The sequence below is a fragment of the Nannobrachium achirus genome, assembly GCF_963921795.1.
Source record: "Nannobrachium achirus genome assembly, chromosome: 9".
Lineage (NCBI taxonomy): Eukaryota > Metazoa > Chordata > Actinopteri > Myctophiformes > Myctophidae > Nannobrachium > Nannobrachium achirus.
Genome location: NC_137818.1, coordinates 19,043,524 through 19,056,985, shown reverse-complemented (window position 1 = coordinate 19,056,985; position 13,462 = coordinate 19,043,524). Strand labels below are relative to the sequence as shown.

The following is a 13,462-nucleotide window of genomic DNA, read 5'->3' as shown; positions in this document are numbered from 1 at the left end:
CTCCAACACCCAGCTGTGTGTCTGTGAAGAGTGATGCGTCTATGGGAAGACTAATTAACTTCAGTGATGAACCTGGACCTCCACACACACAGTATGTCAATCCTCCTATACAATATGTAGAGTAACACTATAACATGACTACGTGATCTCATGCTGTCTGTCTGTCTGTCTGTCTGTCTGTCTGTCTGTCTGTCTGTCTGTCTGTCTGTCTGTACAACAAACTGCTTTTTATTACTGTTTCTATTGTATCTTTTGTAGTTTTTCCTGTTGTTTCAACATTGCAGAGCCCAATTCACATGATGAATGTATAAACTAATCTCGAAAACTACTAGAATGACAGAGCCAAATATCTTGTGCACACTGCCAATAGGCCGAGGAAGCCAATCCCTGCATTATGTTTATATTTTCTATACCAGCCCTTTACATTTTGGCCTATACGTCTAGAATCATTGGTCAAAGACTGATACTGTAGCCAACCCGATAAAGAACACACTTTTATCCAACCATTGATGTTTAGTGCCAAGCAGGGAGGCATTGGGTCCCATTTTTACAGTCTTTGGTATGACCTGGCCGGGGAATCGAACCCCCGACCTGCCAGTCTCAGGCGGACACTCTAACCACAAGGCTAGTGACCTGGTTAATTTGCAGATCATTAATTCATTAGCACACTCACGCATACACTGTAGACAAGGAAATATACTGTATATCCATCTACAGTATCTGTCTCTGTCTGTCTGTACAACAAACTACTTTTTATTACAATTTCTTTTGCTATTTCCTGTTGTTTACATTGAAGAGCCCACTTCTAACTAACACATGATAAATGTATAAACATTTGTATGATTCCAGACGTCACAGAGCAGAGTCTCCAACACCCAGCTGTGTGTCTATGAAGAGTGACCGGTCTAAAGATTATCCTCCTGTCTTCAGTGATGAACCAACGTATGTTAATCCTCCTATAGAATACTGTATATAACATTAACACTATAACATGACAAAGTGTGCAAATGACGATAAAGAAGACATTCGTATTCAATTGTTAACTATTAAGTTAGTTTTCAGTTTGTGAATGAAGTGGTACAAAACAAAACAATTTGTTCTGTGTGAAGTGATTGATTGTTATCTTTATCAGGTTGAAGGCCATGCGTCCGTCCGTCCGTCCGTCCGTCCGTCCGTCCGTCCGTCCGTCCGTCTGTCCGTCTGTCTGTCTAGACTAGATTGAAAAGAGCCAAATATCTTGTGCACACTGCCAATAGGCCAAAGAAGCCAATCCCTGCATTATGTTTATATTTTCATGGTGGCGCTATACCTGCCCTCTTTACATGTTGGCCTATAAGTCTTCAACTATCGGTCAAAGACTGATACTGTAGTCAAACCCGGCCTGGTGGAGATATGCTCTCTGTTCTACTTATATTCTTATGTCATGTTGGACAGTCATGGTGTCACATGTCATTTACAACTACTTTTTATTACTGTTTCTATTGCTATTTTTTGTAGTATTTCCTGTTGTTTCAACATTGAAGAGCCCAATTCACATGATACATGTATAAACATTTGTATGATTCCAGAAGTCACAGAGCAGAGTCTCCAACACCCAGCTGTGTGTCTGTGAAGAGTGACCGGTCTAAAGATTATCCTCCTGTCTTCAGTGATCAACCAAAGTATGTTAATCCTCCTATAGAATACTGTATATAACATTAACACTATAACACCAGTAAGACTCCCTAATCGGGAGATAAGCGACCGTTGGTCGCTTATCTCCACAAATATCACAACCTCCACCTCTCACGTCATACGGGTAGCCATAGTTACACCTGGAATGTTGAATCTCCATATATGGAGATAACCTACGCATCACACAAAGTCTGACCTCACCAGCCCATACTTGGGCATGGACGACTTATATCTCCATATACGGAGATGGCCATATATGGAGATACGATGACATCACAGAGTCCACAGCTGATGATGTGGCGTGATGTCATACAATACACAAACAAGCCCTATATAAAGGGGCAATTCTCACCAGGGAAGAGAGCATTGCCTGGAATGTTGAATCTCCATATATGGAGATAACCTACGCATCACACAAAGTCTGACCTCACCAGCCCATACTTGGGCATGGACGACTTATATCTCCATATACGGAGATGGCCATATATGGAGATACGATGACATCACAGAGTCCACAGCTGATGATGTGGCGTGATGTCATACAATAAACAAACAAGCCCTATATACTGATGCGATACGATGACATCACAGAGTCCACAGCTGATGATGTGGCGTGATGTCATACAATAAACAAACAAGCCCATACTGATGCGGAGATATGAGCAGGGCAAAGGTGTGACGTGTGACGTGTGACCGACCGACCGACCGACCGACCGACCGACGGCCGGTGGAGGTTTTCATAGTAAACTGCTCCCTGACGGTCGCAATGACAATGTGATCTCATGCTAAGTTACATGTGCAAATGACGATAAAAAGTATTTTTTTGTATTTTACAGTACAAAAGTAGGCAACTAGTATATTTTGATGACAATACTTTTGTACTTTTACTCAAGTACATTTTGAACTACAAACTTTTACTTATGAAGTATTTCTACATGGTAGTATTGGTACTTAAGTAAAACATGTGAGTAGCCTACTTTTTCCACCACTGATTATTACAAGACAGCAAAATTAGCTAAAAACTGTAAGCTATAAACGTCATGAGAAACTAACCTGTTGACAACGAGCACCTCTTGGTGGTGACGCGAGGTTAGGAGGTTAGCTGTTGGTGGTCGCTATTGTCAAAATAAATCCTTATATATATTTTTTACATGTCTTTGATTGGCGGGACATTGTGCCGTTTTGCGGGACGCAGGACAGACGGTTAAATTTCGGTGGTCACTCTGTCTGCCTGTGAGTCCCCCCCCCCCCCCCCCCTACACACACACACACACACACACACACTGTGACTGCCCCCCCACCCACTCTCTGAGGGGACACGAGTCATGGGTCTAATCTGATTGACCCTATTCAGCTATAAATTCAGCCCCCTCGCCCCCTCTCTCTGTGAGGGAGACGCTGCTTCTACCGAGCGACCGCGGCACGATGCGAGCAACAGCGATTTGCACATGTGGGGGGACAACCAAAAGTGGGGGGACACAGTCACCTTTCGTTAAACAGGCTCCGGCGCCACTGACACACACACAACACCAAAACAATGTCACCTTATGACACACACACACACACACACACACACACACACACACACACACACACACACACACACACACACACACACACACGCAGGCTCACAAATGTGTACATAAAATAGGTCCTATATAGATTTTAATTGTCTCCACCAGCCGAAGGCTGAGGGAGAGTATGTTTTCCCCTCCGTCCGTGTGTCCGTCCGTGCGTCCGTGCGTGCGTCCGTGCGTCCTCGCAGTTTGTGAGCGCCTAATCTCAGTCGCCGTTGGCCCGGACGCTGCCAAAGTGAGCACACACACTCCCTGGATGCCAATCTAGAACCTCTGCCCTAAATTTTTCAAATGGGCCTTTTCTAGCGCCACCTAGTGGCCGATGTTCGCAAAACACATTTTGGTGCACTACTCTTACAGATTTTGCCCAAAAATCCTACAAATCGGTAGGCAGTATCTCCACAGTCATGTGATCGACACGGATCTGTCCGATTTTGCATATTCCATCCTGATTGGCTAAGATTGGCTTCCAAAGTTTGTAGGATTGAGCCGTTTTGAACAAAATGCCTCAAATCACAAACGCAAAGTGCAATTATCATGAAATCGTGCACAGACGTTCCCACTAGGCCGAGGAAGAAATGCCACTTAATTTTTTTTTAATCAGCCTCATGGTGGCGCTATAACAGCCCGATTTGTGGTTTTACCTATAACTCCACCGATCAGTTTCAAACTTTGTAAGCGCACTCCCTAGAGGCTAAGGATAAACCTTTGCCCTGCATTTTTCACATCAGCCTTTTATAGCGCCACCTTTGGGCCGACTTATGTAAAACACATTTTTGGATATTACTCCTTGAGATTTTATCCAAAAATCATGCAAATCGGTACACAGTATCTCTATAGTCATGTGATCAAGTCCGATCCGTCTGATATTTCACATTCCATCCTGATTGGCTAATATTAGCTTCCAAAGTTTGCAGGATTGCTCCGTTTTTGAACAAAATGCCTCAAATCATCAACGCAGCTTGCGATTACCGTGACATTTGCCACACATATTCCCACTAGGTCAAGGAACAAATGCTACCTTTTTAACATTGTCCTGTTATAGCGCCACCAGCAGGTAGACTTTAGCAAAACACATTTTTGGAACACAATGCTTGAAATCATGCATGCAGCGTCCGATTGCCATGAAAGATCTAAGGTGAAGAACATATGCCACCCTTTTTACATTGGCCTATTATACAGTAGCACCACCAGGACGCACGGCCTGGTGGAGACCTGTGCTCGGAAGAGCACTGCTTCTAGTTAGGATTCCTACTATTTATCACATGCATTGCAGTATGTGATATTCGTTCTCCCCATTTGACCCATCTCTTGGAGCGGTGAGCAGCTGTGCTGTGCTCTGGATTCAGTAGTGGTGATTTAACCCCCCCAATCCAACCATTGATGTTTAGTGCCAAGCAGGGAGGCATTGGGTCCCATTTTTACAGTCTTTGGTATGACCTGGCCGGGGAATCGAACCCCCGACCTGCCAGTCTCAGGCGGACACTCTAACCACAAGGCTAGTGACCTGGTTAATTTGCAGATCATTAATTCATTAGCACACTCACGCATACACTGTAGACAAGGAAATATACTGTATATCCATCTACAGTATCTGTCTCTGTCTGTCTGTACAACAAACTACTTTTTATTACAATTTCTTTTGCTATTTCCTGTTGTTTACATTGAAGAGCCCACTTCACATGATAAATGTATAAACATTTGTATGATTCCAGAAGTCACAGAGCAGAGTCTCCAACACCCAGCTGTGTGTCTATGAAGAGTGACCGGTCTAAAGATTATCCTCCTGTCTTCAGTGATGAACCAACGTATGTTAATCCTCCTATAGAATACTGTATATAACATTAACACTATAACATGACAAAGTGTGCAAATGACGATAAAGAAGACATTCGTATTCAATTGTTAACTATTAAGTCTGTCTGTCTGTCTGTCTGTCTGTCTGTCTGTCTGTCTGTCTGTCTAGACTAGATTGAAAAGAGCCAAATATCTTGTGCACACTGCCAATAGGCCAAAGAAGCCAATCCCTGCATTATGTTTATATTTTCATGGTGGCGCTATACCTGCCCTCTTTACATGTTGGCCTATAAGTCTTCAACTATCGGTCAAAGACTGATACTGTAGTCAAACCCGGCCTGGTGGAGATATGCTCTCTGTTCTACTTATATTCTTATGTCATGTTGGACAGTCATGGTGTCACATGTCATTTACAACTACTTTTTATTACTGTTTCTATTGCTATTTTTTGTAGTATTTCCTGTTGTTTCAACATTGAAGAGCCCAATTCACATGATACATGTATAAACATTTGTATGATTCCAGAAGTCACAGAGCAGAGTCTCCAACACCCAGCTGTGTGTCTGTGAAGAGTGACCGGTCTAAAGATTATCCTCCTGTCTTCAGTGATCAACCAAAGTATGTTAATCCTCCTATAGAATACTGTATATAACATTAACACTATAACATGACAACGTGATCTCATGCTAAGTTACATGTGCAAATGACGATAAAAAAGACATGTTCCTATTTAATAATTTGCTATTAAAGGCCTGTCCATGCTCTCTCCGAAACCAGTGTAATGATTTTCAGAATATGCGAGTGATGTCATTTTGTAGTTGAACCAGACCTTTCGGACGAAAAGTTCGGTTTCGGAGAAAGCATGGACAGGCCTTAATATTGCAAAATAAAAACTATGACTTTCGTTGTTGCGTGCCGTGATAAAATACGATTTTCTTACCTTTTTATGTGATCGCTTTCTTTTTGCACGTGCAAATTGCTAAATACACACTAAATCCGCCTGTACAATGCCATACAATGACGATCACAAAAGGATTTATGCTAGTGCGCCCAGACATTAGCATGCTATAAGCAGACAAGCTAGCAAGGAAAGCTGCATGATCTACTACTAGGATACTACTATAGGATCTGCACACAGAGGAAAGGTTTTTCTGCAGGCTTTTGAATGGGAGCTAAAGCAGATCCGGATCCTGTTTCCGGCCCAGACAGGAAGCACTTTAATTTCGGCACTTGGGCACATTTATTTTTATAAATATGATAGTAAATTAATAACTCAGAGAAACTCACGCCTGGCACTCAGAGACCTCAGGAAAAACACAGGAAACTCAGGACTTGGCAGTAGTTAGTTAGTTTTCAGTGTGTGAACAAAATGGTACAAATCACAACAATATGGTGTTCAGTGGTGAAGTGATTGATTGTTATGTCTGTATCTAAATATATATATATATATATATATATATAGATACTGTGACAGATATTTTTTTAATATGTATCTACCATCCACTGGAATGGAAAAATATCTGGAGAAAGACATTTTTGTATCTGTTATCTGCCCCAGTGGGAATGGGCCTTTACAAGTAGAAGACAAAGCCTCTGCCTGCCTGCCTGTCTGTCTGTTTAGACTAGGGATGGGACGATATACGATTTTATCGTATATCGCGATAAAAAACAGCCGTGATAATCGTATCGCGGGGTCCTATAATATCGCCCCTCAAAAAAACTAAACAAAAAGTCAGCAGGTGAAGTTTGCGGGTTGCGCATTTTGAGTAACATAGACTAATATGAGATAACTCTCTCTTTAGATTATTGAACGGGACTGTGCTCAGTCTCTCTCCCTCTCTCTCTCTCTCCCTCTCTCTCTCTCTCTCCCTCTCTCTCTCTCTCTCTCTCTCTCTCTCTCTCTCTCTCTCTCTCTCTCTCTCAGTCTCTCCCCCCCCCACACACACACACACAGTCTCACATGTTGACCAAAAGTGCAGTAGCTAGCAAAGCTGTCTGTTAGCTCTCGCTGCGACATGCACGGGTAGAAGTTAGAACTCGGACGGTCTGACCAACATGCACTCCGTCGAAAACGGCTAAATCTACAAGCACACGTTATACCAAAGACACAAGGGGCACCCAGCTGTGGAAAAAAATTACTCAAATGTTGTTTTTTGGTAAAAGTAGCAATACCACAATATGAAATTACTCCGTTAAGTAGGCCTGTGTTCAAAAGTATTGGTATCAAAATAAACTTAAAGTACCAAAAGTAAAAGTAGCCTATTAAAATCTATTAAGATCTACCAGCTCACAACGCGTCGCGATGCGACGCGTTGTGAGCTGGTAGATCTGCTATTTCAAATAGCCTATGTATAAAATAGGTTAGAAGTGGTTAATGTATGCATTATAATATAATTTATATCTGCAAAGTAACTGAAGTTTTCAAATAATTGTAGTTGAGTAAATGTACAATATTTTCCTCCAAATATGTAGTGGAGTAGAAGTAAAAGTATCGAAAATTGGAAATACTAAAAGTACCTCAAAATTTTACTTAAGTACAGTACTCAAGTAAATGTACTTAGTTACTTACTTTACACCACTGTTAAGCACCATCTAGTCTGTTTAACTACTGTAATAGCAAGCATCTTAAACCTAACCCTAACAACTCTAATTAGTGCCGGGCAAGTGCCTATGAGACCTTACTATCAACGATTTAACTTCACCGTTTTTCTTTTCAAGAATTTTATAAGCAACGCGCTAATATTGCGATAATATCGTGAATCGTGATATTTTGGGCCACCAATATCGTGATAGTCTAGACTAGATTGGCAAGAGCCAAATATCTTGTGCACATGCACTGCCAATAGAACAAGGAAGCCAATCAATGCATTATGTTTATATTTTCATGGTGGCGCTATACCAGCCTTGAAAAACAAATGAACTTTACATGTTCGCCTATACGTCTTCAACCATTGGTCAAAGACTAAAACTGTAGCAAACCCGGCCTGGTGGTGATATGCTCTCTGTTCTACTATCAGCATCCTTTATTGTAAATATTTCATCACATCTTCACTGAGCCTTTTCACACACAACACCAAAACACCACATGACCCACACACTCTTGCATTCTAGATGAGGATATATCCCTCCTCCACACACACACGCACACACACTAAAACAATGTCACCACATGACGCACGCAAGCACGCACAGCAAATATAGACGAGGAAATAGCCTACCTCCAAGCTCACAACACATTCTAGTGTGAGCTTGTAGATCGGCTATTATTTTCCTCCACAGAGCTTGTTGGTGAATAATGGAATGATAGTTTCATGTTCTCTATTTTACTGAATAATGTGATTAATGTGTGTTTGTAGTATACTTTGCGTACTTCTATTAAGTTTCAGGCCTTGGATTGATATCGATATACTGTATATTGATATTATACAAGTCATTGACTATATTCATTATAAGTTGTCTTCTCCTCCACAGAGAGAGGAAGAGGAGGGGTCGTGTTGTGACAGAGCAGGCGTCCAAGAGATCCAGAACCACACCTGGACTGAAGACACCCAGTCACACCAGCAGTGGACACAGTAAGACTGGACACAATGTACACTAATTAACAGTTAATAACTGAAATGTTTGAAATGACAGAAGACATTGTCAGATTAAATGTCCACAATGTGTCATCAGTATCCATGTTTAAATAATGATGCTAAACATGAATCAACCCTGTATGAAAACCAGTGATCCGTTCTTTTGCCTGTTTTTATTTTATTTTTTATTTCTTTACTTTTTAACAATTCGTAGATTTTGTGGAGGGCTTTAACCTCTTAAACCCCTTATGTTGTTTAGTGGAGACCTGCAGGGCTCTATACAGTGTATTTTCTGTTTGCATCTCTTTGTTCTTCACTGAAAATAAGCTTGTAGATCTGCTATTTTCTGTCAAAGTTTTCCCCAGAATACGGAAGGTGGGGTTTAAGTGGTTAAATTAATAATGTGCATACACAGCTGTAAGGATGTAAAGTTATAAATTCAACTGAATGTTTAAAATGTCTTCATTGTCTTCTCATAACAGGTGTCAGTCCACAGGAGGTTCTAAAGGTTTATAAGGTTGGATTGAACCGTCTTGATCGTGTGACATACGTCACTGAAGTGCTCTCCCTCAGCAGCATCTACACAGAGCTCCACATGTCAGCGGGAGAGAGTGAAGGGGTTAATACCCAACATGAGGTCAGGCAGCTTGAGAGAGCTTCCAAGAAGAAGACCCTCCATGACGAACCAATCAAATGCTGTGACATCTTTAAGCCCCTCCTCCTTGGCAGAGACAAACCCATCAGAAGAGTTCTGACCAAGGGCATCGCTGGCATTGGAAAAACCTTCTCTGTGCATAATTTCACTTTGGACTGGGCAAGGGGTTTGGAAAATCAAGATGTCATTCTCCTGGTTCTCTTCTCATTCCGGGAGCTCAACTTGGTCAGAGATGAGCAGCACAGTCTTCTCTCACTGATCCATCGTTTCTACCCAGAATTAAAGAACGTCACAGCAGAGCAGCTCGCTGTCTGGAAGGTTGGCTTAATCTTTGATGGTCTGGATGAAAGCAGGTTTACGCTAAAATTCGAGAACATTGACATTAATTCTGATGTCTTCCAAGAGAATGACATTGTTTCTGATGTCACAGTGACATCATCCGTGGACTTGCTGTTGACAAACCTCATCAAAGGGAATCTGCTCCCAACAGCCCTCCTCTGGATAACTACCAGACATGCAGCAGCCAATCAGATCCCTCCTGCATATGTTGACATGGTGATAGAAGTACGGGGGTTCACAGACCCCCAGAAGGAGCAGTTCTTCAGGAAGAGATTCAGTGATGATGAGAAGCTGGCCAGCAAAATCATCTCACACATGAAGACATCAAAGAGCCTCCACATCATGTGTCACATCCCAGTCTTCTGTTGGATCACTGCTACCGTTCTGGAGGACATGTTGAAGACAGACGAGACAGATCAGTTGCCCACGACCCAGACTCGGATGTACAGCCACTTTGTGTCGGTCCAGACAAAGAGGAAGTGGAAGAAGTATGATGACAGTCATGATGTGAATCAACAGCAGCTCATGGAGAATGACAGGGAGGTTCTTCTGAAGCTGGGCAGGCTGGCGTTTGAAGATCTGGAGAAAGGCAACGTCATGTTCTACCAAGAAGACCTGGAAGAGTGTGGCCTTGACGCGAAAGAAGCCTTGCTGTACTCAGGACTGTGCACAGAGATCTTCAAAGAAGAGACTGTTCAATCTGAGAGAAAGGTCTACAGCTTTGTTCATCTGAGCATCCAGGAGTTTATGGCTGCAGTCTACCTGTTCTACTGTTTCACACAGAAGAACATGAAGGTCCTGAAGACATTCCTGGGAAAAGACGAGTGGGAGAAAAGTCAACGGGTGATGAGGATGGGAGAAGAAGAAGAAGAAGAAGAAGAAGAAGAAGAAGAAGAAGAAGAAGAAGAAGAAGAAGAAGAAGAAGAAGAAGAAGAAGAAGAAGGAGGAGGAGGAGGAGGAGGAGGAGGAGGAGGAGGAGGAGGAGAAGAAGAAGAAGAAGAAATTACCCTGGAAGACTTCCTGTATGCAGTCATGGTAAAATCCCAGAAGAGTAACAATGGCCACCTGGACCTCTTTGTCCTCTTCCTTCATGGCCTCTTACTGGAGTCCAACCAGAATCTGTTAGGAAGCCTAGTCGGTCAAACAGACAGCGGTCCAGAGACCATCCAGAGAGTCATCAACAACCTGAAGAAGATGACCACTGAAGTTCACTCTTCTTCTAATCCAGAGAGAATGATCAACATCTTCCACTGTTTGATGGAGATGAACGACCACTCAGTATTTCAGGAAATCCAACAGTACCTGAAGTCAGTTACAGAACTGTCTCCATCCCAGTGTTCAGCTCTGGCCTTCATGCTGCAGATGTCAGAGGATGTTCTGGAAGAGTTGGACCTGGGCAAATACAACACATCAGTGGGGGGGCGATGGAGAATCATCCCAGCTGTGACGAACAGCAGAAAGGCTCGGTTAGTAGTCATGTGAATAGAAACACCCTAGAGTCAATCTGCCATTACTGTTAACACTATAATTGGTAATTAAAGTTGACATAAAAGTTCCAATAATAATGTCTGTGTCTCAAATAGTGCCTGGTGGCATTGTGTGTATGAGCAAAGTCCACAATAAAGCAGGGTAAAATCTTAACTAAGAGTCTAAAATCCCTGCTGGTTGCCCCTGCCAGACCAGTGGTTTGAACCCACCAGACCAGTGGTTTGAACCCACTGACACTCAGTAGTGGAACTTAAAATAAAAATCATACCCAGTTTGAAGTGAGCGGTGCTTTTTATGAGTTAATTACAACGTCCGGATGGACATACACACAAAACCAAATGTAGGAGTGCTTAACACTGCTCAAAAAGGACCAGTTCATTATTATTTTCAATGGGTCTCTTTCACTCAGCTCTTTACATTTCTGCTATATTCTTTACTATAGGTTTGCTTCTAAATAAAGAGCCACGTCTGATTCATGACAGGCTGTGCAAAGCCTTGATTTGTGCATCTCAGGTTCATCAGATGATGAATTCCACCAAATCAAATGTGCCTTCATGTGTTTATTATTTGCATTGTTCCCTGTTTAACGCCATAAATGTCAACCGGACAATATCCAAAGTTAAACCAGCTTCACTGTGGTGAAAGCATTCTGTAGTACAAGTTCAAAGGCATCAGATATACCAGTAAGACTCCCTAATCGGGAGATAAGCGACCGTTGGTCGCTTATCTCCACAAATAGGCCAAAAGTTTGTTTTACCAATTATTACACTCTATGTGAAAATTTACATCAACAAATTCCAAGTACTATGCAGAACGACCCATTTCAAGTTTTTAATGTACAACAATATTTAGAAAATAGGTCTACAAGCTCGTCCCTTATATTCCCATAGGTTATATGGAGATCTCAGTGTTTGTCAGTCCTTGTTCATTTATGCCCATATATGGACATCTCTATATCTACTGTAACAGTCCTTGTCCCTATATGCCCGGAGATCTCTTAACTGTAAGTCCTTGTCCCTTTTATGCCCATTTATGGATACTCCTGATGTCATCAGTATATGAACATATATGGGCTTTCTGATATGCCCATATATGGAGATCTCTTAACTGTAAGCCCTTGTCCCTTTTATGCCCATATATGGATATCCCTGATGTCATCCGTATATGCCCATATATGGGCTTTCTAATATGCCCATATATAGAGATCTCTGTATCTCCATATATGGGTATAAAAGGATACTTCAGGTCTGACATCAGGTTTGTTTATATTGGGTTGCTAGGTTTGACATCACAAACTCCATGGGCCATCTGACCTAGAAATCTATATTTCGGCATAGATGACTCATCGTGACCTCATCATGATTTCAATCGCTATAAAAGGACTCTCAGTGACATACACTCTCCACAGATAAAGCAGTCAACCAGCCTACCAGTCAACCCATTCTTTGATTACTTTGTACAACTAGATTAACTTTTCAATGGCATCCCCACTGGAATTGACCGAAATGTACGACAGACAATGCCGGTCTTATACCAGGAAAGAAGCATTTCTTCGACTCAGACCTTATCGCCAGGGTTGGCTTATAGCAGCTGTCGGTAGATAATGCCGGTCTTATATAAGGGTCATTTGTGTACGGTGTGATTTGCCATGGTTACTCATTGAAGTTGAATCTCCATATATGGAGATAACCTACGCATCACACTAAGTCTGACCTCACTAGCCCATATTTGGGCATGAGCAACTTATGTCTCCATATATGGAGATATGATGACATCACACAGTCCTCAGCCGATGATGTGGTGTGATGTCATACAATACACAAACGAGCCCAGATATGAGCAGGGCAAAGGTGTGACGTGTGACGTGTGACGTGTGACCGACCGACCGACGGACGGCCGGTGGAGGTTTTGATACTAAACTGCGACCTTACGGTCGCAATAAGCGTACAATTGCTTTGCATCGCAACACCTTGACAGCTTGTAGATCTGCTTTTATTTGGAAAGCGAGTCCCGATGTGAAAATAATGAATGTAAATATAATAATAATAATATACATTTCCTGGCAATATTTCTAAAGATATGTTGTTTGGGTCCAAAGTGTTGTGGCTGGTGGCTGAATAAAATTGCCATTACCAATGCTGTAGTAAAGCTTAATATCTCTATGGACAACTTATGAGTGTCGGTGCTCCGCCTCGAAGCGAGATCAAAGCCTGCAGCTGTGGCCCAGCTTGAGGAGACAGGGATGAGAAGTAGAGAGACTGAATGCTGGTCTCTAGCAGCTTGTTTGTAAAGCTTTTACACAGTTTAGGCAGTAAATATACAATGTTGTTCAGTCTTCATTTCACACCTTTAACTGC

At 42.1% G+C, this 13,462-nt stretch overlaps 1 protein-coding gene across 1 annotated transcript in view; it reads left to right on the top strand.

Annotated features, from left to right (window-relative positions):
- The first annotated feature begins 10,616 nt into the window (after positions 1 to 10,616).
- The window catches only part of LOC308291973 (E3 ubiquitin-protein ligase TRIM39-like), a 14,992-nt gene continuing 12,146 nt past the window's right edge, over positions 10,617 to 13,462 (top strand). The window contains exon 1 of the mRNA XM_080734152.1: positions 10,617 to 11,083. Coding sequence (XP_080590278.1) covers positions 10,650 to 11,083 — 434 coding nt within the window. The 5' untranslated portion in view covers positions 10,617 to 10,649. The remainder of the gene's footprint in view (positions 11,084 to 13,462) is intronic.